Genomic DNA, 23,415 nt, shown 5'->3' on the forward strand with positions numbered 1-23,415 from the left:
ATAATAAAACACAACCCCCAGCAAGTTTCCCGTGCAGTTCAAGTGCTGCATGCAGAGGTGACAGCGTTCACTGAGATTACATATGAGATATATGGAGTGTGGGCATGATAACGACAAAGGGACTTCGGATACATGCCTCGAAGACCTCTCTGGCATCAGATCCACCGTAGTACGTAGGGTATCCCCAAGGCAGAACTGACCTCTTGCCGCGGTGAGGGAAAATAACATCTATTCCTTTATTGATGGAGTTATAGGACTTGAGTTCGCTGATAACCTACAAGCAGAAAATATACACTCAAGACGATTTTGAGAGATTTTGAGAGAGAGAGAGATTTTGAGAGAGAGAGAGAGAGAGAGAGAGAGAGAGAGAGAGGTTACAAAATGTAATATGTATGCTTTTCAATACCGTGACGAAAGCCAGGAGTATCCATCAGTATCTCGGTTTTAGCTTGTAGGACCTTGACTTACCTCAGATTGTGTGATGTCATTTCCGGATTTGAGGAGGAGGACGCTCTGGTCTACGGCCAGGAGGTTGACCAGGGACTGAGGGTCAGCGGTGACCTGTACATTGACACTGTCACCAGGCTGGGCAGAGGTCTTGTCCATAGAGATAGACACCTAGGTATATTTAAAATCGATGTTGGTTTTAATTTGGCTGAATTTACTGAGAATCGTCAACAACCATTGTGATGATGTAGATCCTGCAGACAATGTTCCAGACCCAGAAACTTGAACATAGCGGAAGTACTGTAAGTATCCATAGTCCCAAGGGCGGTGGCCTAACTTTGATTGCTGTGATCTTTACACATAAAAAAACGTATAGCAACACCTATGATTTTAACCCCGATATAGCCATTTCATAATATCATATCATATATATCATAGTTAGCTTTCATTTTATAATTATTTTGAAATGATTGTTTTAAAATATTCACCAGCCGCGAACAAAGGCGAGCATCACGTGCAACACGTGTTCACGTCATTTCGCAAATATCAAGTTTCAGGAAACAGCTCGATAATTTGTAAATTGAACCGATTTCATTTTGATAAGCACATATTTATCCCCCTTGAACTGGTTGGTTGTAATCCAACATCTCACAGCAGACTGACCAGAAAACATCATCAAACCAATGACGTAAAGAGCCGTCAGCGTTGTGACGACTCCGAGGTCACAACTCCGAGGAGGGATACATCATTTCACAGAAACACAAGGCTTCAATCGTTCATGTCAAGTGGCGTGGTAAAAACAGTATGGCTTCGACATAGTCGTTTGTCAAACCTAGTGGTCAGGCATCGCCTAAAGTCGGCAAGAGCATGACGACCAATCAGCAGAAACACTCTCTATGCAAAACGGATTATCCTGGAGCAAGTCCGTTTGACGGGCGTTCATTGATTATTTGTGGCATTTGGCAACGTCATACAATCATAGCTATCTTCACTTAAAACTTAGCAATACCTTTGACACGCTTGCTGCTTAGAATACACTACATTTGTTAGTTCTTTTTGTGTTTAGATTTGATATTTGTTTATTCCTTGCGGGTCAATTTATACAGAAAGTATATATACAGTTTTGGTACGTTTACTTACTATGGCTAATTATATCATTGTTACTTTGAAAAATATGGGTGTTGCGATACTTTTTTCTTGTGTATATTTCACATAAACAGTCAAATGGATCAGATAGCCTTCACGTAAGTTTCGTGTTTTACGAAAAGCTTTATTACACACCCAAAGTCACTGAAACAACAAGTGACTGAAAAAGTAGTCTATATACTTGTAAATAGGAAGAGACCAAATTATTACAAACGTTATCAAAACGATACGAGCCTGAAAACAGTCATCGAAGCAGTGCAAATCTAAGATAGAAAACACATATAGTATACCCAAAACAATTGCATCAGCGCTGAAAGATCATTTCTTTTTTGTGTCAGCCGCCATGGAGCAGGAGTGTATACTTTATTATGTCTAGCAAGTTCGAGGCCGCGATACACAAGCGAACAATATGTTATTAATTATGGATTAGGACCAAAATGGCATTTTCATTTTCATTTATCATGTTTAAACTAGAGATAACAAAATATTGACATATTCTATTATTCGCTCTGTTCGACTTCCGTATCAATTATACCTTGTTCTGGAATGCGCCTTCGACGTCATAGCTAACGCTGTCTGTGACGATTTCCCCATCTTCTCTGACGTAGTACACAATTATCCGGGCATTTGGAGCCATCTTGGGTGTCACCGGGATGGCAAATGTGAAAATCAGTCTGCTGGTTTGCGCCCATGATGCCAGTAGCCACGATGGAACCACGAGATATTATCTGACAAAAAGAACATTTTAAAATATTTCCTGAATGGAAATAGAAATAACTAACCGCAGAAAAGGTTTATGAACATATTTAACATGGCAACATGAATGTTTTTGGAAGATTTTCTTTTACCAGATATACATATTTTACATTGATGGAGGTTTAACTGACTGATAAAACGTGGTAGAATTCGTTTAATCAGATATTATTCTGTTCCTCGTGAGAAAATGAAATATAATTAAAACTATAGACAGAGTTTTCATTTAACTAATAATAATTATTAATTAATTTACATTGGATAAAAAATCGATCAAATTTGCATCTTCAGGGTTCTAAATCTAACATACCTGGTATACTATTTCCTTGATCGGCTCTGTGACTCTGACAGCGAACACCGCGTCGTTGCCAGCCTGCAATACAAATACACACACAATAACAACCTATTTGCAGTACAGTTATCAAAGGCGTTTTGAACGTTTTCCATTTTGGAGTACCTGTTTATCTGACTGTGTTTAGGAGACAGGCAACATGTGGGACATTTGAGTCAAAATATTCAGTTTGGAAGCAAACGTAAACGAGACCTTGAAGCGGAAACTGAGTCTATGGTTCCATTCCGACATACCATTTATGAATCACAATCGAAGAATAATGATAACAGGTGTTTACTAAAACTATGAGCATATCCCACCATGCCGGTGGCAAGCATCCCAAATACATGCAAAGGCAATTAAATGAACACGCCCCTCAGTTTTGGAATTCGATACACGCTAGTAGACCGTTAAGGGACTCTGACATGAATGATGTAGTTTTATGAAGTTGTAAATAACCGAGTCTTGGTCACTAATACCAGTTACCGAAAGCATTAACAGCTATCTACGTCTTCTGGGAACGGGTTTCGTAGAGGTATCTGGTTAAAGCGTTCGCTCGTCACGCCGAAGACCTGTGTTCGATTCCCCATATGGGTAGAATGTGTGAAGCCTATTCTGGTGTCCCTCACCGTGATATTGCTGGAATATTGCTAAAGCGACATAAAACTCACTCACTCAATTCGATGATACCGAACAGCCAATCGGCAGTGTTTGGCGAGCCGTTCCGAGCAACAGGTATCGGGGCCCTATTTTGAGTGGGTGAGTGAGTGAGTTTTACGCGGCTTTTAGAAATATTTCAGCAATATCACGGCGGGGGACACAAGAATGGGCTTCACATAGTGTACCCATGTGGGGAATCGAACCCGGGTCTTCGGCGTGACGAGCGAACGCTTTAACCACTAGGCTACTCCACCGCCCTCGGCCCTATTTTGACAAAATTGTCGTTTTATTGAATGTGGGCTACTTACTGAAAGTTGTTGTGATTGCAGGATCAACTGGATGTAGTTGTCGCTTGGAGAGTAGCTCTTTTCAATTGATTTGTAAGCACTTACAGGTCCATACCACGCCTAAAGAAGAACATGATTATAAAACTCATTCCAAGCACCACTCAATGACAAGATCAGACTATTTTTGCACTATGGTGGTTTCTACCATATAGGTTCTTCTATTGCAAAAAAATACTCAGTCAGCTTAGGGTACGAATTGACAATGCCTTGTACAAAAAATAACGATATGGTATATTTGAGATTGGACTTTCTTAGTAAAGTAGAAACATTTTTCTTTGACACTAACGGATTTAAATCACAAGTAACTAAACGAATATACCTCGAGAGAGACACGCGTTGCATTTGTGGGGATGTTGACCTCAACAGGGACAAGTCCTGAGTCTGGAACCGAGAATATTTGGTCAGGGAGGTTGAAGGAGGTCGTTCTGGGAGAATAGTACATCGGCGTTGTCGTCTCTTTGATCTCTGCGGTTACCCTAGTGGAAACTCGAAGCTTGTGGTTGGTTGCAGGGGCTGGACGACCGTCCGGCTGCACGACTTGTAGCTGTGGAAAAGCACTGAATGAATTAAGCCCGTCGATGATTTTAGTTTGATTTAGGTTCTACTTTAGGTTGTTACGTGCTACTTTAGTTTGGTTTAAGTGCTACTTTAGTTTTGGGTTTTAAGTGCTCCTTTAGTTTGGGTTTAAGTGCTACTTTAGGTGGGTTTAAGTGCTAGTTGGTTTAAGTGCTACTTTAGTTTGGTTTAAGTGCTACTTTAGTTTGGTTTAAGTGCTTCTTTAGTTTGGTTTAAGTGCCACTGATATACTGCAAATGACATCCTTTAATTACTTTCGCCTAGGGTTGGAACTATCCTGTACCTTCATTCCTAAAACATACAAGGAATTGGTACATACATGACACTCGTATATACCACACAAGCCCAGATCCTTTCCAAAAAATCAGCTTTCCAGACGATTTCTATTACTGGAACGCCTACAATATGTCATGGCCCATGTTATCATGACATTTGTTTATTCATTAGAAACTGTGCCGTCGGGTCTGTTTGATTTCACTGCAGACAGCAACAAATCAATATCAAAGAACAAGCTCAAATATGTGCTGAATCAGATTCCAGATTCCAACTTGAAACCTGCCAAGACCAGTGCCTATTCTCGAAAGTGTCCCAGCTAAGACAGATCCTAACTAGTTAGGACAGGAGTTAGGACATCCTACCGTTAAGATAAGACCTTTCTCGAAACGATCCTATCCCTGTCCTAACTTGAGCTACCGATCCTAGCTAGGATAGCGAGCTCTTCAGTAGGTGAGATAGAAAACATTTATTAAGTTGAAGATTCACCTAAATATTACCCATGATTCATTCCATAAAAAACACATATATAAGGGCAACTACAATCTCGTTTACAAGATAAATGGTAAGACTAAAAATCGAAGTAAAAAGCTTGAATGCGGTGAAATTCAGCTTTTGGTGGACTTAGTAGGTCTAGAAGAAATTATAATTAATTATAGTTATAATTAAAAATACACATCTTGTATCCAGAAAAATAGAGTGAATAGTGCATAGATTTGACATATTTAATGTGATTTTGTAATATCTATTTGTTCGAATTACCATCCTTCCACAAAAAAAGTATTGCTATATGTTAATATATTCGATATTTTCTTCACATTATAGTAGTTTCTGAAGGTTTTGAAAATTTCATTTATCTGACAAGGAGATTTTTACTTCAGAGTTTGAAAGTCTGCCAAAAAAGCAAAAAGATATGTGCACAAAATATTTTCATTTTATTTCTTTTTTTAATGAAAATCATGACTTGAATTAACTTTCATTATGCGTCATCTCACAAACAGGAAATAAACAGGAGTTACTCAAGTTGGCCTTGACATTGACATTTCACAGCAATGTGACAGAAAAGAGCAATGTTGTTATTACAAAGTTCGAGAAAAGGTAAGAATTGAACAAATTTCTTTTGAAGATGTAAAGAAAATGTGCATTGCAACAATTGTGTCTATTCATTATCGATAAATTGATAATATAAACACCAAAAAACTCATCAAAACTGTGTGCTGTTGTTAATTCAAATGTAATTTAGGCGAGTTATTTTGTTTGACAACGTCAAAATTGGTGAACAAACCATAACCACACCATGTTGACTTCCACTAAAATAGACTTAGGACAAGTCAGAACCTACCCTAGTACATTTGTCCTAAGTATTTGTCCTAAGATAGGATAGCCTAGCGCTAGGATGCTTTTCGAGAATGAGGTAGGACACCTATCCTAGACCCTAGGATCAAAGTTAGGCTATCATAAGGCTAGGATCCTTTCGAGAACAGGGGCTAAGTTAATAGAACCATCATTAATCATCAATCACATGACAAACTTGATCGTGTCTTTCTACTGCTCTCTTGTTAAGCACAGTTTGCTTGGGACATTGGGAAGAGTAGGTACGGATGATCTTAATCCACCCAGTCCGGGGAGATACTCACATGCGTGTTGTACGAGAGTCCAGGTTTGAATGTGGTGGGATCAGACGGAGAGAAGGAAAGCTCCAAGGCATCCTGATAAATCGTAAGCTTGTTGGAGCCGTTCATTGTGATCCCAGTCAGGTCCTCTGTCACATTAGCAATCACCTGGATCTCCCGCCCTGACAGGCCGTAAGGGAAAGCCTTCTTCATCACCGTCAGTGGGATGGTAACCTTGGTCTCACCATCAATCTGAAGAATTGGATAGGCGAATGTAGACAATGACAGCAAGGAAACCAATGCGGCTTCGGATAACACATTACCGGTTCATAATACCCTATAACACTTTCATAGAGTATTTGAAAACCTGGAAAGGATGACGCGACAGAAACAAAATGCATCATCAGATCTGTGGCAACTATTACAGCCTCTACAACCTCTCGTCAGTTCATGTACCACTTCTATCCACCTTACTTGTAGGAAACCGATGCCAAAGTGTTTTGAGACCTAAACAAACCGTGCCCTTAATACTTGAACATGGCCACAATTACTAACAGATAGGGCAATTTTCGAGAAACCACGTATGCTCACAGTAACTCTTCACAGATACTTCCCTTACATTTGTCTATCTTAACACAACATTATCGTATAATGTCCAAATTGTTTTCATAAGTGTTATTGGAGATCCCGTGCTTGCCCTTCTGCTATTTCTGCAATGACTTCATCAAATTCTCTGGATGTTCCGGGGCTATGGGGTAGCCTAGTGGTTAAAGCGTTCTTGTGTCTCCCCAAAGACCCGGGTTCGATTCCCCACATGGTTACAATGTGTGACCATTTCTGGTGACCCCGTCGTGATATAGTTTGAATATTACGAAAAAACAGCGTAAACCTAAACTCACTCACTCACTCACTCACTCACCGGCGTTATCTCGTGGTGGTGTAGGTATGAGTGATTTAAGTGCAGTTACTTACCTCCACAGTCTTCTTTACCATCGGCTCCTCACCATCCCTGGTCCATCGACGGTAGAAACGTGCCAGCTGTGCCACGAGGTTCACTCTTCCCTTCACAGGCTTACCATATGTGTACCTGGATAGACAGCCATCGTAAAGAAACTATTTCATACCAATAGAACGTGTATATGTTACAGGGAATGTGTGAAACCAGGGATTTCACGTAATCCCTGAAAGAGTCAGTGATTTCGTGAAATCCCCGTGACCCCCAGGGATTTCATGTATTCCCTAAAATTTCAAGGGATTTCATGAAATTAATGAAACATTGGCTTAGGGATTTCATGAACCCCCTGGCAGCCTTTTTTGAAATAGAGAAGACCAAATTTATGATGCGAGTAAAGAGTATATTCTGATAAACTTCATTTTTTGGACAAGAAAGACTAATGACATCGGCTTTTACACTTCAGTCCCATTTCAAAACATTTACAACGTCTCGATTTACACTGGTTAGGACAACAGTTACATTTCTGGAAACCCTGACCACCACAATTCGATTCGGAAATCACAGCAGTCCGGAGAGATACTTCTTTGTCCATTGTCAGATCATTCGAGGAGAGCGAACAAACCTTTGAGGATACCGGATTTCACGCCTTTCTATAATTGTCAATACTAAAAACCTGACCGTGTTTCGGGTGGTCAGGATCGGTGACTCAGATCATATAGATCACCGTGAGGTAGCTCTCTCTCTCTCTGTATGGACGAACGAACGTAAGAATTGGCTTACTTGGCTTTAACTGTAGCAGTGATATCGTTGTCATTTTCAATGACAAATGGTGGGAGTTCGACTGTGACTTCAAACTTGGGCAATACTGAAAATATAATTAAATCAGGCTTGAATACTTGACAGTGACCCAAGTTTGCAACTGTTAAAAAAATACGAAACGTTAGATATATTTCTTTCAAGACAAGAAAATGATTGAAAAACGATTAAGATAAATAATACAGTTTACTTGTACAGCTTTCCCAGAAATTATTCAAAAAATCTTTGTTTCCTATTACCGAGAACGGTGGTTCTATATGATTTAAAAGGGGTGTGACTAATGCAAAAAGGTTAGTAGACATGACATTCCTCTGTCTACAGGATGCAGAACTTTGAAGAATATTCATTCAGGAGTTGGGATCGAACACAAGACAGGGGCAGGGAGGACAAGAAAGTTCAGTACTACGGATCGCTGGCGACTTGGTCAGATTGTGAGTAGGAGAAAATTTAAAAGTGTTGCGAATATCAAAAATGAGATGATTAACAGAGGAAGTCCTCAGGTATGTAATAAAACCCTTAGACAAGAATTACAAAGACGTAAAAGTGCGGAATTCCCACACCACTGATAAAAGAGGCGCAAAAAGAAAACGTTTAAACTGGTGTAGGGCTCACCAAAATCAAGATTGGGATAATGTATTCGTTTCTGATGAAAGTTCAGGCTGACTTTTTCCGAACTGCGTGAAAATATGGACAAAAGATACCGTGAAACCTATCTACTAACGCCCAAAACATAAGCCTAAATTTCACGTGGAGTTGGGTATCATCACGTGGGGTGACACCGTTGTGTACTTTCACTGGAAATTTGACAGAGGAACGATATGTGGACATCTTAAATGATCATCTCCTTCCCTTCCCGAACACTGTATGAAGATATATGATTTTCCAGCATGATAACGACCCAAAAATCACACTGCGGGCTACACAAAACAGTGGTTGTCGGACGAAAATGTTCAAGTTTTGGACTGGCCCAGCTACAGCCCAGATCTTAACCCTATTGCGAATGTGTGGGGACTAATGAAGGACAGAATAAACAAAAAATGAACTTAGAAATATTGACGATATGAAGAAAGAAGTGGTCGAATATTGGCATACGCTGTCACACGATTTTTCCTACTTACGTCTAACCAATGGAAGTAAACCACTAACTTTGATCGGTTGTGTACCTAGGTGCATTCAATCGTGTATTGCAGGGCAAGGAGGTCTCACAAAGTACTGGAAAGACCCTTCGACTGTAAGAGAATCATATCTCAACATATTCATTTAAGTAAAGCTTCTTCAGTTTATTAACATCTATTAGATATTTGTCGAAACTTTCTCAATAATTTCTGGGAATGCTATACTTTCAGTTTCCTTATATACGTGATCAGTAGCTCACCATATTCAGCGATAGTGAACACCTTTTCCTTGGATTCTTTCTGTCAGAAGTAGATGTACATATAATCAATATACAACTGATACTGTTGCACAATGTCGTAATAGTTAATATATACTACTCCAAAGAAGTTAAGAACAGGTCAAATGATTATGAATAAGTGAGTGAGTGGGTTTAGTTTTACGCGGCACTCAGCAATATTCCAGCTATATGTCGGCGGTCTGTAAATAATCGAGTCTGGACCAGACAATCCAGTGATCAGCAGCATGAGCACCGATCTGCGCAATTGAGAACCGATGACATGTGTCAACCAAGTCAGCGAGCCTGACCACCTAATCCCGTTAGTCACCTCTTACGACAAGCATGGGTTACTGAATGTAACGGCGCAACGGCATGTCGGCGGTCTGTAAATAATCGAGTCTGGACCAGACAATCCAGTGATCAACAGCATGAGCACCGATCTGCGCAATTGGGATACGATGACATGTGTCAACCAAGTCAGCGAGCCTGACCACCTAATCCCGTTAGTCACCTCTTACGACAAGCATGGGTTACTGAAGATCAATATTCTAACCCGGATCTTCACGGGTAAAATGATCATGAATATGATCATGAAATGATCATGTCATAGCTAATGGGTGTTGTAACACACCCTCTTACAGTTGTTGTTTTGTCTTTAACTTGCTTTGAGTGGTATAAGTATATCCTTGTGTAATGTAATTGAATATATATTGATTTTCGAAAGTTAAAGTTTTACTGTTTTTATGTGAATAGGATGTAAAAAGAGCCGTGTTATTGACTTGATTTTATGAGTGAGTGATTTAATGAATTCATTAAGTGATTTGTTCTCACATTAAGCTCATGAACGTTCATAAGCTTAATGTGAGAACAAATCACTTAATGAAAAAGGTTAAGACATTTTGTTGTTGTTAGATCTAGTTATACGAATAGTACTAAACTATTACTGTATGAAGTGTTGAATGCACAATATTAAATAGTTACCCCATGACAATGAAATTTACTACAAGAACATCGCAACGCGATTCCCTCACTCACTCCCAACAACACTTACACCCGCGGTGACCTTGATCTTCCAGTCACCGAGTACAGGTTGGGTGGAGGTGGGGAGGTAGTTGGTGATGACGCCGCTAGCGTCCTTCAACCCCACCCACTGCTTGATTTTGTTGGAGTTCGGGTCCTGGCAACATAGACACACACTAGGTAGGTACTTACGACGACAGCAGCAGGGTATGTATCAGGAACTCAAAATGAATTCCCTATTTCTAAAAAATAAGTTTTAAAGCTGTTAAAATTGTATTGAAACATAGAGTGAGTGAGTTTAGTTTTACACTGTTTTAGCAATATTCCAGCAACCCAGAAATGGGTTTCACACATTGTACCCATGCGACGAATCGAACCCGCGTCTTCGGCGTGACGAGCGAACGCTTTAACCACTAGGCTACGCCACCGCCCCTTAAAATACAGAATCATGTATTGGTACAATGTCTATTCTCACGAATTAATTAATCGTAGTATGCTTAGTTTGAAATACAACTAAGTGTATGACGTGGACGTGTAAGATGTTACTCACGAAGATGTCGACATTCATGGCTCCAGTGTACAACTTCATGTCGGGAAACAAGGCAAATGCCCGAAAATTTACTGAAATGTAAAACAACAAGAGTAATTACATGCAACACGAATGTGCTTATACACCTTAGAGTGATCGCGTGGATGTTATTAGTAGTTTACCTGTCGAACGTACTTTGGAGTGAGTAAGTTTAGTTTTACGCCGCACTCAGCAATATTCCAGCTATATGGCGGCGGTCTGTAAATAATCGAGTCTGGACCAGATAATCCAGTGATCAACAGCATGAGCATCGATCTGCGCAATTGGGAACCGATGACATGTGTCAACCAAGTCAGCGAGCCTGACCACCCGATCCCGTTAGTCGCCTCTTACGACAACCATAGTCGCCTTTTGTGGCAAGCATGGGTTGCTGAAGACCTGTTCTACCCCGGATCTTCACGGTTCACGTACTTTGGAAAGTATCCATGATTGGGACTGCCCGAGTGTTTAAATGGGTATTTACTGCCGCAGAAAAAACCGTGCAGTCGCATTATGGCAAGAAATTTGTTGATGCATCGCATCACCATGGCAGCGAAACCTTTCTTCAGATTAAATCTACAATAACAATAATTCCCGAGTATATTAATTGATCAAAATAACAATTTAGTTCCGTTAACCACGTTTTTCACTTCTGGGCGATTATCCTCCATACGTTATGACTTCTGTCTACAACGTATTTCCGCCGTGAAAGAGCGGAGTTAGCCTCATGAACCGGAAGCGATCTCTCGATCTTAGTAAAACGTTTGCGGTACTAGAAAACCGCTGTACTAGAATCTGTACGTTACCGATAAATTGTTACACGAAATAGAGCATGTGTTACTTCACTTCTTTGATTGGTAGATGAAGAATGAGGACAATATATGGATATGCTTTACTTCTTTATTCTGTATAGGCAACGTTTCGACATGTCGTTGTCACTTGCTCGTCACTACTTGCTTGACATAAGAATCTATGTTGAAACGTTGCCTATACAGAATAAGAAGTTCTATATCTATAAAAATACTAGTAGTCCTCATTCTTCATCATTTCAGGCAGATAGTACCCTGGATATGACTGAACAAGCATCACCTGTTTGACCAGGCTTGTACATGGCCTTGTCTGTCTGGATGAAGATGGACATTCCCTTTCTACTGTAGCTCAACGTCGTCTCGTTCTTGAAGGTCAGCCCACCATTACCCACCACCGTCAGCTTGTACGTTCCATTTTTCAGATTTCTCGGCACCTGATAAGATACATTAACAATAGTGCAGTAGACTTTAGGTATTTAGTTAGCAAAATGTGTTCACACATTAAGCATGAAATGATGTTAAACAGAGATGGATGAAACACCCGAATGGTGGACCAACTGAAATTATGCATAGATTGATCAGATGATAAATTGTAACATTTCCAGAGAATATCTTATTACCTTCAGTGTTATACCTTGGGGCTGATCTGAAATAAAGAAAACATAAGTTGAGACAGAAATGCATATTATACAGCTGTGGAAGAAAAAGTAAGTAAATTCTATGTTAAATACCAACAAAAGTAATTCCAGAATGTGATTTATTCCTCAGATGCATGTACCTTGCCTCACTATAGCACTTGCGGAAGCGACGGATTGTCTCCCTTTCACTATCGTGGCCTTGACATTGACGCGAGAAGTGGCTTTGAGGATGTTGACGCTGATCTCGAAGTCCATGCCAGGCCTGATGGTAGTTGGGGACAGTACTACATAGGAACTAGAAGAGAACGGACGTTTAGTGTGCCAGTTAGAACATACATCATCAAGCAGATTACTGGTAAATATTCTCTTTATCTTATCAGCATCTTGCTATGATGTGCAAATAACATCACCGGAATAATAGTTTAATTATTATATTTTACAGATTAAAATAGTATGCAGCAGGGAGGTTTGGGGTGACCCTGGCACAGTCAGGCTGGTAAGGCTCATCATCAGCTCAGGGCCCTTGCCCCAGCTACACGCAGCCATACATTGTCTTCCTCGAAAGGGTTTCCCGAGTCTTGCAGGACCTGAGAGAGTTTCTGGACCCTTTCTAGGAATGTCTTCTGGGCATGTGGTGTCTGCTCATGGTGAAGACAGTGCTCGCTGGCCTCTTTAGTTTGTGCCTCCATTTCATAGAGGAACACCAGGTGGCTCACCTCAGGGCCAGAGACCATCCATCTCCTCAGGGCTGATGGAGTGTCAGTAAGCCCATTGGCTCCACGGTCAGCCTTAATGGCAGCATTGGCCTGCTCATGGGCCTGCTCAAGAGCAAAGTTGCCCATCTTGAATTCCTGCGCCAATGGTGGGTGCATACTTTCCAAAGTCAGCATGTCCCTCAGATGAATAGGCAACCATCGAGCATACTTGGTGTTGTTATTGGCAAACAAGTATGGGATCAACTCCCTCAATGCCTGACAGTATAGGCTGAAGTTGGCTTCACGGAATGATCTGATCAGCACGAAGACTGAAAGTTCCATTGACAACACCAAATGCCAGAATTGAAATTGCGGACTTTGTTGGCCTTTGTTCTGACACCATTCCTCAAAGCCCAATACGTCTTCATTGATCTCTCCTTGTTCTGTGCAATAACTGTTGTAGGCACATTTTAGCAACTTGTAAAGGCTGCAGACAGTGACCTGGTGCATTTGTCGTGTCTTTGTGACACTTGAAGCTACCAGAAGTAAATCTGCCGTGCAAGAAGATGCCACACCTGTTTCTACTAGGTCCAACCACTGTCCTTCAGCAGAGAACCCAGAGACCAAAATGCAGCCATTTCGATATGGGGACCTCCAAACATGACTAGGTATTTATCCCCTCCAAACTTGTCTGGTCATTGCAACTGCACCTGTTTTGCCAAGGCATAGATTGGCTGGTCTACTGTAATGACAGGTACAGGTGTCACACACCTTCTGCATTACGTGCTTCACTGTAGTTGCAGAGTGAGTCTCGTCCCTGAGAAGTGGCAGCAAAGAAGTGATACTCACTTCAAACTCTTCTTTTCTGAAATGCGTGATGAGCTGATCTTGTGAGGTTAACAGCTTCATCTATCTCTTCAGTGATAAAGACCTTCTCCAGCCACTCATACTCCAGGGCCATTTGTGGTCTAAGCAGGTCTGTGGTTGACATTGACACTGTAACACTTGGCGGTGTTGGGTTCTTTGACTTCAATGAAGCAGGAGGGATATTTGTACGGGAATCAGGTAATTCAGGAACAGATTTCATCCTCTCTGGCCCGGATTTTGCTGGTTGACGCTCTTCCCCATAGTTGTCTGTAGCAGGATGCTGGAAGACAGAGACTGGTACCATGGAAAGAGGTATTAGCAGTGGTTGCAGAAGTGTTGTGGTCAATGTTATCCATGAAAAGGAAAGGGAGTTTCCCTATCCTTAGAATGTCGATTGGTAGTTGCTTGTTCTTTCCGGGTAAGTCCATGAACAACTCCTGTATAGCACCCTTACCCTTGGCTCGGCTCTCCCGCGTCAGCACACCCTGTCAATTCAGGCGCGACCGTCTAACTTTATCTACTAACTATTTTATACAAGCAAATTGATATGGGACTATTAGACAGCATTTGGGATACTAATCTAAGCTACACAACACCTGATACTATTCTACTACAATAGAGTTAGTAAAGCTGGGAGCGGCATTAGTAAAGCTAGATCAGCTGACACTGAACCCCATGCTGAGTTACACAGCAGTGAAGTCACCGGTGTGCCCTGGTTGTGCACTGACATTCACTGTATTAGTATACCAACACCTTGTAAGTAATGTTTACATCCTTTGTTTAAGTTTTAGATCAATTAGAATCTCTGATCCCAAAAACTCTGTAGATGCAAAAAGTCATTCGTAGTGACAGATGCCATCTTTGTTTTAGTACTTTGAATTGAAAGCGTGACAAAGTTTAACTTCAATAAATGAATAAACTGGCTATTGAATGGGATTATAAACCATGATATAATGCATCAGTAACATCCCTATTCTCGATGGTGATGCAATTGGCCAATGGATGGTTGCCACCTTGAAAAAGGAGACAGCCATCTTGGATTTTTGCGTATCTAGCGCCCAATTTTGAAAGAGTGGTCCTTTGAGAATGTATGTGCCAAATTGTATGATTAAGTGAACTATTTTCGGTCATTTTTGCATTTATCTGCTCCACTATGATCTGCGCCAACAGAAAAGGAGGTACCAAACCAAAGGGCACCGAGAACAAAGGGGAGTCTGACGACAGTGCACTTCGGATGCAAGCGAGACATTTCAAAGGCGAGGTCTGCATATTTAGCATGCTTTTCCTGAACCTACCAATCACATTGGTGACAAAAGGCACCGAAAATTCTATAATATATAAATCAATTGGCTTTATCAAAAAGGACTTTATTGGCTGGAATTGTTCTGAGGCTGTATATGGGCCAATTCCACAAAAGTTTGAAAGTAGTATTTTCCTGGACATGTTCAGGGTCGTACCATTGATGGGCCTCGGAGTCAAAGCCACTGGTATGGCGGAGACGGTAGTAAACGCAACGAGCCATACCATCATGTCGTTTAAGATATGCTGTTTGTGCCAAGGAAGGGCATCCACTGACAAGGTCGACATTTCATGTTAATATTCTCTTTAAGAATCACATTTTGGCGAATACGAGTGGGAAGTGACTTCTCCTGAGCAGCAAAAAGGAAGCCCTCAGTTTCACATTTTAGACCAGCCGACTTCATCCAGGCGAAGGGGTCGGTGGGATTGCTATTCCGTTCCACACACTGCATGTACACACGATGCAAGGGATGCTCAGAAAGCATCTCCACAAAATTCTTAAATTGCTGTTATTCTTGAAAAAGTTAAAATATCATAATCATATTTTGCATTGCACCTCTACTTTAGAAAACAAATTTGAAAACAATCCAAGCAATAGTTTTCAAGTTGTTGATTGAACAAAAGTCTCTGGACGAACGAACGGAATTCCCCTGCATAACTAATGTATTTATGTAAATCAAAATTTTGATGTAAATATGTAAAATAGATTCTTTTGTGACATGTTTCAAAAAATTAACCCAAAACTAACGCCCATGTCAGTCAACCAGTGGTTGATCACAAAAGTAAAAACTTTTATTGTTTGATCTCACAAGCGACATGCCGTGGAAACCAGGACTGGATAATCAGGCTCATTATCTGCTGTGACTGTTGCAACTCAGTAAGCGTTCAACAAAACCTTAAACAGAACTGTGATTTACATCATTGCTTCGCGGGGGAAGCAGTACCAGGATCTGTTTATTGACACCAGGGCAAGTGTGTCGTTTTTTCAAGACCAGGCGAGAAAGCTAAATGTTTGGAGATGTAATGAGCGCAGTAATCCTGTTAAAATGTCCGATACTGTGTACACGGAAACTCCACCTGTCTATACACGAATCCCGTTTCTTTTCTCATAGCCACATCAATATGTTGAGCCCTAAACTAACTACAGTACATGATTTCTTCCGGTTGAGGTAAATTCAAGTTCTGCTCGCCCGTTTTTAATTATACCGGTGAACGGGACTTTGCGAAATGTTGCTTAGTTGATTTTAGTCAATCTATGAGCATTCTGTTGGCGTTAACGGAAAAGGTCAACAAAAATACTTCGCCAATAGCCCTCTACCAGGAAATGTCATTCGACAGCTCCCGAATGCCAAACACAGTAATCTGGGTGTTAATTCAGGGACACACGGTACTTTCAAAACCCGTAAAGAGTAACTGTCAGCGATATCTACAGGGAGCTAGTGTACTCAGCGATAAATACATAATCATGTCAGATTAACCTGTCGGGTGAATAGTGGTACTGAGGTGAATAGTGGGGCGTGCTGATGATCTTAGTGGGGTGTGCGGAGGGGCATAGTGGGGCGTGCTGAGATGAATAGTGGTGTGTACTGAGGTGAATAGTGGCGTGTACTAAAGGTGATACTGGGGCGTGCTGATGATCTTAGTGGGGTGTGCTGAGGGGCATAGTGGGGCGTACTGAGATGAATAGTGGGGTGTACTGAGTGCACAGTTTGGTGTACTGAGATGAATAGTGGGGTGTACTGAGTGCACAGTGGGGTGTACTGAGGTGAATAGTGGGGTGTACTGAGTGCACAGTGGGGTGTACTGAGGGTGATACTGGGGCGTGCTGAGGTGAATAGTGGGTGTACTGAGGGCACAGTGGGGTGTACTGAGGGTCATAGTGGTGTACTGAGGGGGATAGTGGGGTGTACTGAGGTGAATAGTGGGTGTACTGAGGGCACAGTGGGGTGTGCTGAGGGTCATAGTGGGGTGTACTGAGATGGGTAGTGGTGTGCACTGAGTGCATAGTAGGGTGCACTGAGGGGGATAGTGGGGTGCACTGAGGGGGATAGCGGGGTGTACTAAAGGGACATCCCGCTGTTCTGAGGGGAACAGTGGGGCGCACGGAGAGGACAATAAAGTGCACCGAGGAGGATATTCGAGTGTACGGAGGGTGATAGTGGGTGTACGGAGGGTGATAGTGGGGTATACGGAGGGTGATAATGGGGTGTACAGAGGGTGAGAGTGGGGTGTATGGAGGGTGATAGTGAGGTGTGGGGTGTACGGAGGGTGTTAGTGGGGTGTACGGAGGGTGATATAGGGGTGTACAGAGGGTGATAGTGTACGGAGGGTGATAATGGGGTGTACGGAGGGTGAGAGAGGGTGTACGGAGGGTGATAGTGGGGTGTGGGGGGGTGATAGTGAGGTGTGGGTTGTACGGAGGGTGACAGTGGGGTGTACGGAGGGTGATAGTGGGGTGTACGGAGGGTGATAATGGGGTGGGGTGATACGGACGGAGGGTGATAGTGGGGTGTACAGAGGGTGATAGTGGGGTGTACGGAGGGTGATAGTGGGGTATACGGAGGGTGATAATGGGGTGTACAGAGGGTGAGAGTGGGGTGTACGGAGGGTGATAGTGGGGTATACGGAGGGTGATAATGGGGTGTACAGAGGGTGAGAGTGGGGTGTATGGAGGGTGATAGTGAGGTGTGGGGTGTACGTAGGGTGTTAGTGGGGTGTACGGAGGGTGATAGTGGGGTGTATGGAGGGTGATAATGGGTGTACGGAGGGTGAGAGTGGGGTGTATGGAGGGTGATAGTGAGGTGTGGGGTGTACGGAGGGTGTTAGTGGGGTGTACGGAGGATGTTAGTGGGGTGTACGGAGGGTGATAGTGGGGTGTACGGAGGGTGATAATGGGTGTACGGAGGGGTGAAGTGTTATGTACAGAGGGAACAGCGGAGTGTTTCAAAATGCTGCCCTTTTTTCAATACATCACGTCCGCGTGCCATTGCGATAGGTCAATATGCACGTATGTCATGCATGCCCCTCAGCAGTTTGTTTGCTTGAACTTGAAAGCATTAAGTGCATTGCTGTATTTGCCTTGCATTACGGTGGCAGTTGGGTTGCCTGGTACTTAAAGCGTTTGTTCGTCCCAGGTTTGTTTCCCCACATAGGTACAATGTGTGAAACCTATTTTGATGTCTCCCGCCGTGATATTGCTGGAATATTGCTGAAAGCGGTGTAAAACCCTATTCACTAACTCGCTTGCTCAATGGGACTAAGCGTTCGAAATCAAACATAACAAAGTATACAAATTGGGGGCGCGGTGGGCCAGCTGGCTAAGGCGCCAGGCTAGTGATCCAGCGAGGTTGAGGTGTCAGGATCGAGCCCACCTGTGACTGGCTGTGAAAACCTTGGAGTCAACTTTGTGTGCAGACTCTTTCAGTGTTGTCACAACCCCTAGTGTACAGTACACAACCCTGTGCACTTAAAAGAACCCACGAATCCGTTGGTATATGACCAGATGGTGGCCACATGAATACGTGCAAACACCTAGTTGCGGGTACAGCAACGTGCAGTGAACTTGGACAAAGTACTGTGACTATGTATCCCAGTCCACCCACCTGTGAATGGGTACCTCGTAAGGATGGGAAAACCACAATAACTCGGTGCGCCTTGTGGCTGCAAGAGTTGTATACTCCCCAGGGAGTTGAGATTGATAATACGATGTGCCGTTGAGATTGACATTCAATGATCGAGGGAAAAAACCCACCGCCTTGAGCAAGCACTAGTTGCCTGGAGATGTGCACTATATAAATTTCGTATTAAAAAAATTGAGTGTGAGTGAGTTTAGTTTTACGCCGCACTCAGCAATTTTCTTACTATTTGGCGGTGGTCTGTAAATAATCGTCTCCCTACCAGATAATCCAGTGATCTACAGCATGACATCGATCTACGCCATTGGGAACTGATGACATGTGTCCACCAAGTCAGCGAACCTGACCACCCGATCCCGTTCGCCGCCTCTTACGGCATGCAAGGGTTGCTAAAGATCAATTCTAACTTGGATCTTCACGGGTCGCAAAGTATACAAACCGCAGCCCTCCACCACTACAAGATAAAATGTGTACTTACTCCTTTGCGGACGCAACCCCCAAGAGCGCTAACAGAAAGAGCTGTAGCATCGTGGCGAACTGAAGAATTAAACAAAATATCTGCTTCAAACATAAGATTCTGGACATTTTGTTCCCAATATGTGCAAACTACTTTTTGATAATACTGAAGTTTATAAACACATCAACACAAACCGATTGCATGAAAAAATATAACAGTTGAACCCAAATCACCTAATTGGGAAACTGGGAAGAAGTATCAAGTATGTCCAAGATATTTTTATGGATTTAAGCTTCTTTATTCTTTCCCACACAACGTTTCGGGACCATTACAGATCCCTTCATCAGGTGAAGTGACAGTTGAGACTATGACGTCGACACCATGTTATCAAGTAGTTCGATGTTTTTCTAATGCATGAAATAAATTCTCCTTTTTTTTCAGAGACGCCTTTAGATATGTTGGTGTCAGTATGATTGACAATCTTCATGTAAACTTGTAGTAGTTGTGTCTGTCTATTCCTTGTTTAACGCCGCAAGTCCAGTGGTCAGCATAATGAGCATCAGCCTACCCAGTCTACGATGAAATGTGTCAACCAAGTCAGCGAGCCTGACCACCCGATCCCGTTAGTCGCCTCTTACGACAAGCATGGGTTGCTGAAGATCAATTCTAACCCGGATCTTCACGGGGTCATAAAGGAGTGGTAGTAAAGTTTTATGTATCAAATACACAATGTTTAAAACGTGTATATTCTTACTTCTGATTTAAAAAGAAACCAAAAGCGACAAAACCATTTTCGTAATTTTTCGAAAGAGTCAGTTGTGCTAGTCTAGTCGTGTTACAACAACAACTAGGCAAACAAAACCAGTTTATTGCTTATGAAACTGCAACATGGTCTACTTTAAGGCCGTATCATTTCATAGTTCTCTCAGCTTTGTGAAAATAGTTTTGATGAATACTTAGACATTAAGTTAACAGATCTGAAACAAGATAATTTATCTTACCTCACACATAAATGTCGCTTTCTGATTGGCTGAGTGCTCTACTATTATTTTCAATGTACCCCGCTCACAAGCGAGTAACATTTCAATGTACCCCGCTGTCAATGGCAACTCATTTGGTACTTTGTGGTAGTAATTCTTTGTCTCGAATAACATTGAATCACGTATGATGTACGGAAATTACCGATGTTTTGCGAATGCAAATCGATAGAAGGGAGATAACTCTAAATCTGTTTTGCTTGTCAGCAAAATCTAGCGATGGCTACAAAATGATTTGTACCTGTGCTTCAAACAATTCAAAATTAATGAGGTGTTCGGTAAGATAAATACGTTGTTCACTGGTCCCTCGGGGCTTATAATGTATCCCGGTAACGCCTGATAAAATAGTAAAAACGATGGCCATTATCAAAGTTTATAACCAAGGCCAGTTTATGTCAGGTGAGTGAGTGAGTGAGTGAGTGAGTTAATATTTACCGTCGCTTTGGCAATATTTCAGCCATATCGTGACGAGCATGTCAGGTCAAATACATATGATAATAATGATGATAATAATAAGGCCACTTATCCACGCCGCAGGCACATGCTGTAAGCGCATACAACATAAAAGACATCCTTATCCGGGATAACCCAAACTGCCTCTGAGGCTCTAGGAGGTTAATAGTCATATAACTTATCCCAACGGGTACCCATTTTCTGCTGAGTGAACAGAGTCATTTTTCAACAGCCTCTCTTGCCTAATTATAAGGTCAAACCACATCTGTGCTTCGTTGTTGGTGCGGACAGAAGTCCTAGAAACTTCCAAGCGTCAAGGTGCCGCACACGGTCACCCATACAATGACTCTCAGTGACAGACATTGCTTAACTTAAACTGGTGACCTAGGCTCTATGATCACACACCACCACATTTAAGAATGGTGCTAAGTTTGAACGTTTAAAGAATAGTTGACGTAAGTTAAAAAGGCGTGGGATTCATGAAAATATGAAGAAATCACCGTATTAGACAAATATCAACGTTCTCACCTTGACAAGTCAGCCCCTCAACACGTCCTCGGCAAAGCGATTGTTTCTTATATAGTATGTCCACAGTTCAACCAATTACCACTCCAACATGGCAGGTGCTGTTAATCTATTCCATGGAGGTAGTCGTGCACTTGGATGACATTTAAACAAACCCGGATCTACAATAGTAAATATTCCCGAGTTTCCTCGTTGAAAACCTTAGCTGTGCATTGGCTGGATATTTTGAGGTACCTAGTTTTTCACCGTAAACGTGTGAATGTTAATCGTAGAGAGGGAAAACCTAATTTGGGGCTATTTGGTCAAGTAGCATAACTCAAAATATCAACTGGAAAAGGCGAATTGTCTGTTAAACCTGAGTTGCCTCCCTTTGAGTTACTGATTATGATATATAGTTATCGACCACCTCAGGTTAGCGATTAAAACTCGGAATCCCAACGGGGAACTATCTCAGACGGCGTCATATCAGACGTATCCAAGTATTACTAATAGATATGATAGACCCTGCCAATCTAATTAGTATGAGATGTGGCGCGGTGGGGTAGCTTAGTGGTTATAGCGTTCGCTCGTCACGCCGAAGGCCCAGGTTCGATCCCCACATGGGTACAATATGTGAAGCCCATAACTGGAGCATTGCTAAAAGCGGCTTAAAACTAAACTCAATCACTCACTCACTAATATGAGAGATTGTCTCTGTGTGCTGGCTATCAGTATGAGATCTGACAGTCCTATCCCTGATTTAGACAAACCTTTTTAGCTAATCAAGACCGAGCCTTCTAAACTATAGGCACAAGAATTTCAAGAAGTACAGTATCAAATAACGACCGAACTATTTAGACATTTTTAACGTCTTTTTGGTATGACGCGGTCGGAGATCGAACCCGCGACCTTCCGCTCTCTGAGCGGACGCTAGCTGGTATGATATACAGGAACGATTTACACCAACACGTCGCATCCATTCATAGCAGTAAATACGTTGTCTATCAATAAACATTCGTTCTTGTTCACCAGGGTACCGATCTGCAAAGCGTTCGTTTCGCTATATCATTCGTAAGCCTATGATAAACTTTAGAGTTACGACAGGTCGTAACGTTACGAACGCTTTGTGGATCGGGACCCAGATCAGTAGCTGTGACAAACGGGTAAACGTCTGAGTAAGCTAAGATACTGTTCATATATCTCAGTTTCTATTATAGAATGTTTAAATCCCATATATACAGAAGGAGTTATCTGTTTTCACTAAATATCAAGAAATTTCCGAAGGCATTTGCTCGGTTTAGGTGTTCCTCACATGACTTGGCAATCGAAACAGGGAGATATCATAAAATAGAGAGAGAAGATAGAATTTGGACATTTTGTGATCTTAATTGTGTAGAAGATGAATATCACTTCCTCTTAATTTGCCAAATTCTATTGTGAGTTAAGAAAAAAAATGTCCCAACATATTATTCTGTATATCCCGATAGGGTGAAATTTTCTTTGTTAATGAGTACTGATGACAATGTTCTTATCCGTAAGTTGTCAATATTTATGTATCATACATTGTCTCTAAGATATAAGCATAATAATTCATAGAATGTGTGTACTTATATTGTTATTTGATATGGTATGGTATGATGTGGTGCGATATGATATGATATGATACATGGTATGATATGATGTAATATGGTGTGTTATGATATGATGTGTAATGCGATGTTATATGATGTGGTACACTTTGATGTGATATGACGTATTGTGATGTGACTATATAATTCTTTTCTATGATATTGTGTACTATGTTCTTGTATACTATGGATATGTGGCCTTCAGTATGAATAAAGATTGATAGATATCTCAGTTTTAACTCGAACCTTCTTTGTTGACAGTTGTAATGACTGACCATTAACATACATTCATCAGTTTGTATTATCGTGTGCATGTTTAGTGTCATACGGACAAGTATATGTCAACCTATCAACTGCAACATTGTGTTGTGAACAGACAGACATTGTTCCCTTCGTCTTCCATAACAATCACGCAGAGAATTCTTATGTTGATGGGCAGGTTTGTTGAAATTTCTTATGAATGTGAAAAGGGTTCTGTCGCTTCTATTCTATGAC

At 41.7% G+C, this 23,415-nt stretch overlaps 1 protein-coding gene across 1 annotated transcript in view; it reads right to left on the reverse strand.

Annotated features, from left to right (window-relative positions):
• Nucleotides 1-21,336, reverse strand: part of LOC124252880 (CD109 antigen-like) — a 40,491-nt gene extending 19,155 nt beyond the window's left edge. The window contains 18 exon segments of the mRNA XM_046686555.1: nucleotides 137-274; nucleotides 469-618; nucleotides 2,129-2,260; nucleotides 2,262-2,321; nucleotides 2,657-2,719; nucleotides 3,646-3,744; nucleotides 4,004-4,228; nucleotides 6,171-6,398; nucleotides 7,119-7,233; nucleotides 7,882-7,966; nucleotides 9,293-9,332; nucleotides 10,362-10,487; nucleotides 10,881-10,951; nucleotides 11,988-12,141; nucleotides 12,328-12,353; nucleotides 12,486-12,640; nucleotides 19,320-19,378; nucleotides 21,317-21,336. Coding sequence (XP_046542511.1) covers nucleotides 137-274; nucleotides 469-618; nucleotides 2,129-2,260; nucleotides 2,262-2,321; nucleotides 2,657-2,719; nucleotides 3,646-3,744; nucleotides 4,004-4,228; nucleotides 6,171-6,398; nucleotides 7,119-7,233; nucleotides 7,882-7,966; nucleotides 9,293-9,332; nucleotides 10,362-10,487; nucleotides 10,881-10,951; nucleotides 11,988-12,141; nucleotides 12,328-12,353; nucleotides 12,486-12,640; nucleotides 19,320-19,369 — 1,917 coding nt within the window. The 5' untranslated portion in view covers nucleotides 19,370-19,378; nucleotides 21,317-21,336.
• Between the last annotated feature and the right edge of the window lie 2,079 nt (nucleotides 21,337-23,415).

This window comes from Haliotis rubra, unplaced genomic scaffold (assembly GCF_003918875.1).
Source record: "Haliotis rubra isolate DU_JTF1 unplaced genomic scaffold, ASM391887v1 Scf528, whole genome shotgun sequence".
NCBI lineage: Eukaryota > Metazoa > Mollusca > Gastropoda > Lepetellida > Haliotidae > Haliotis > Haliotis rubra.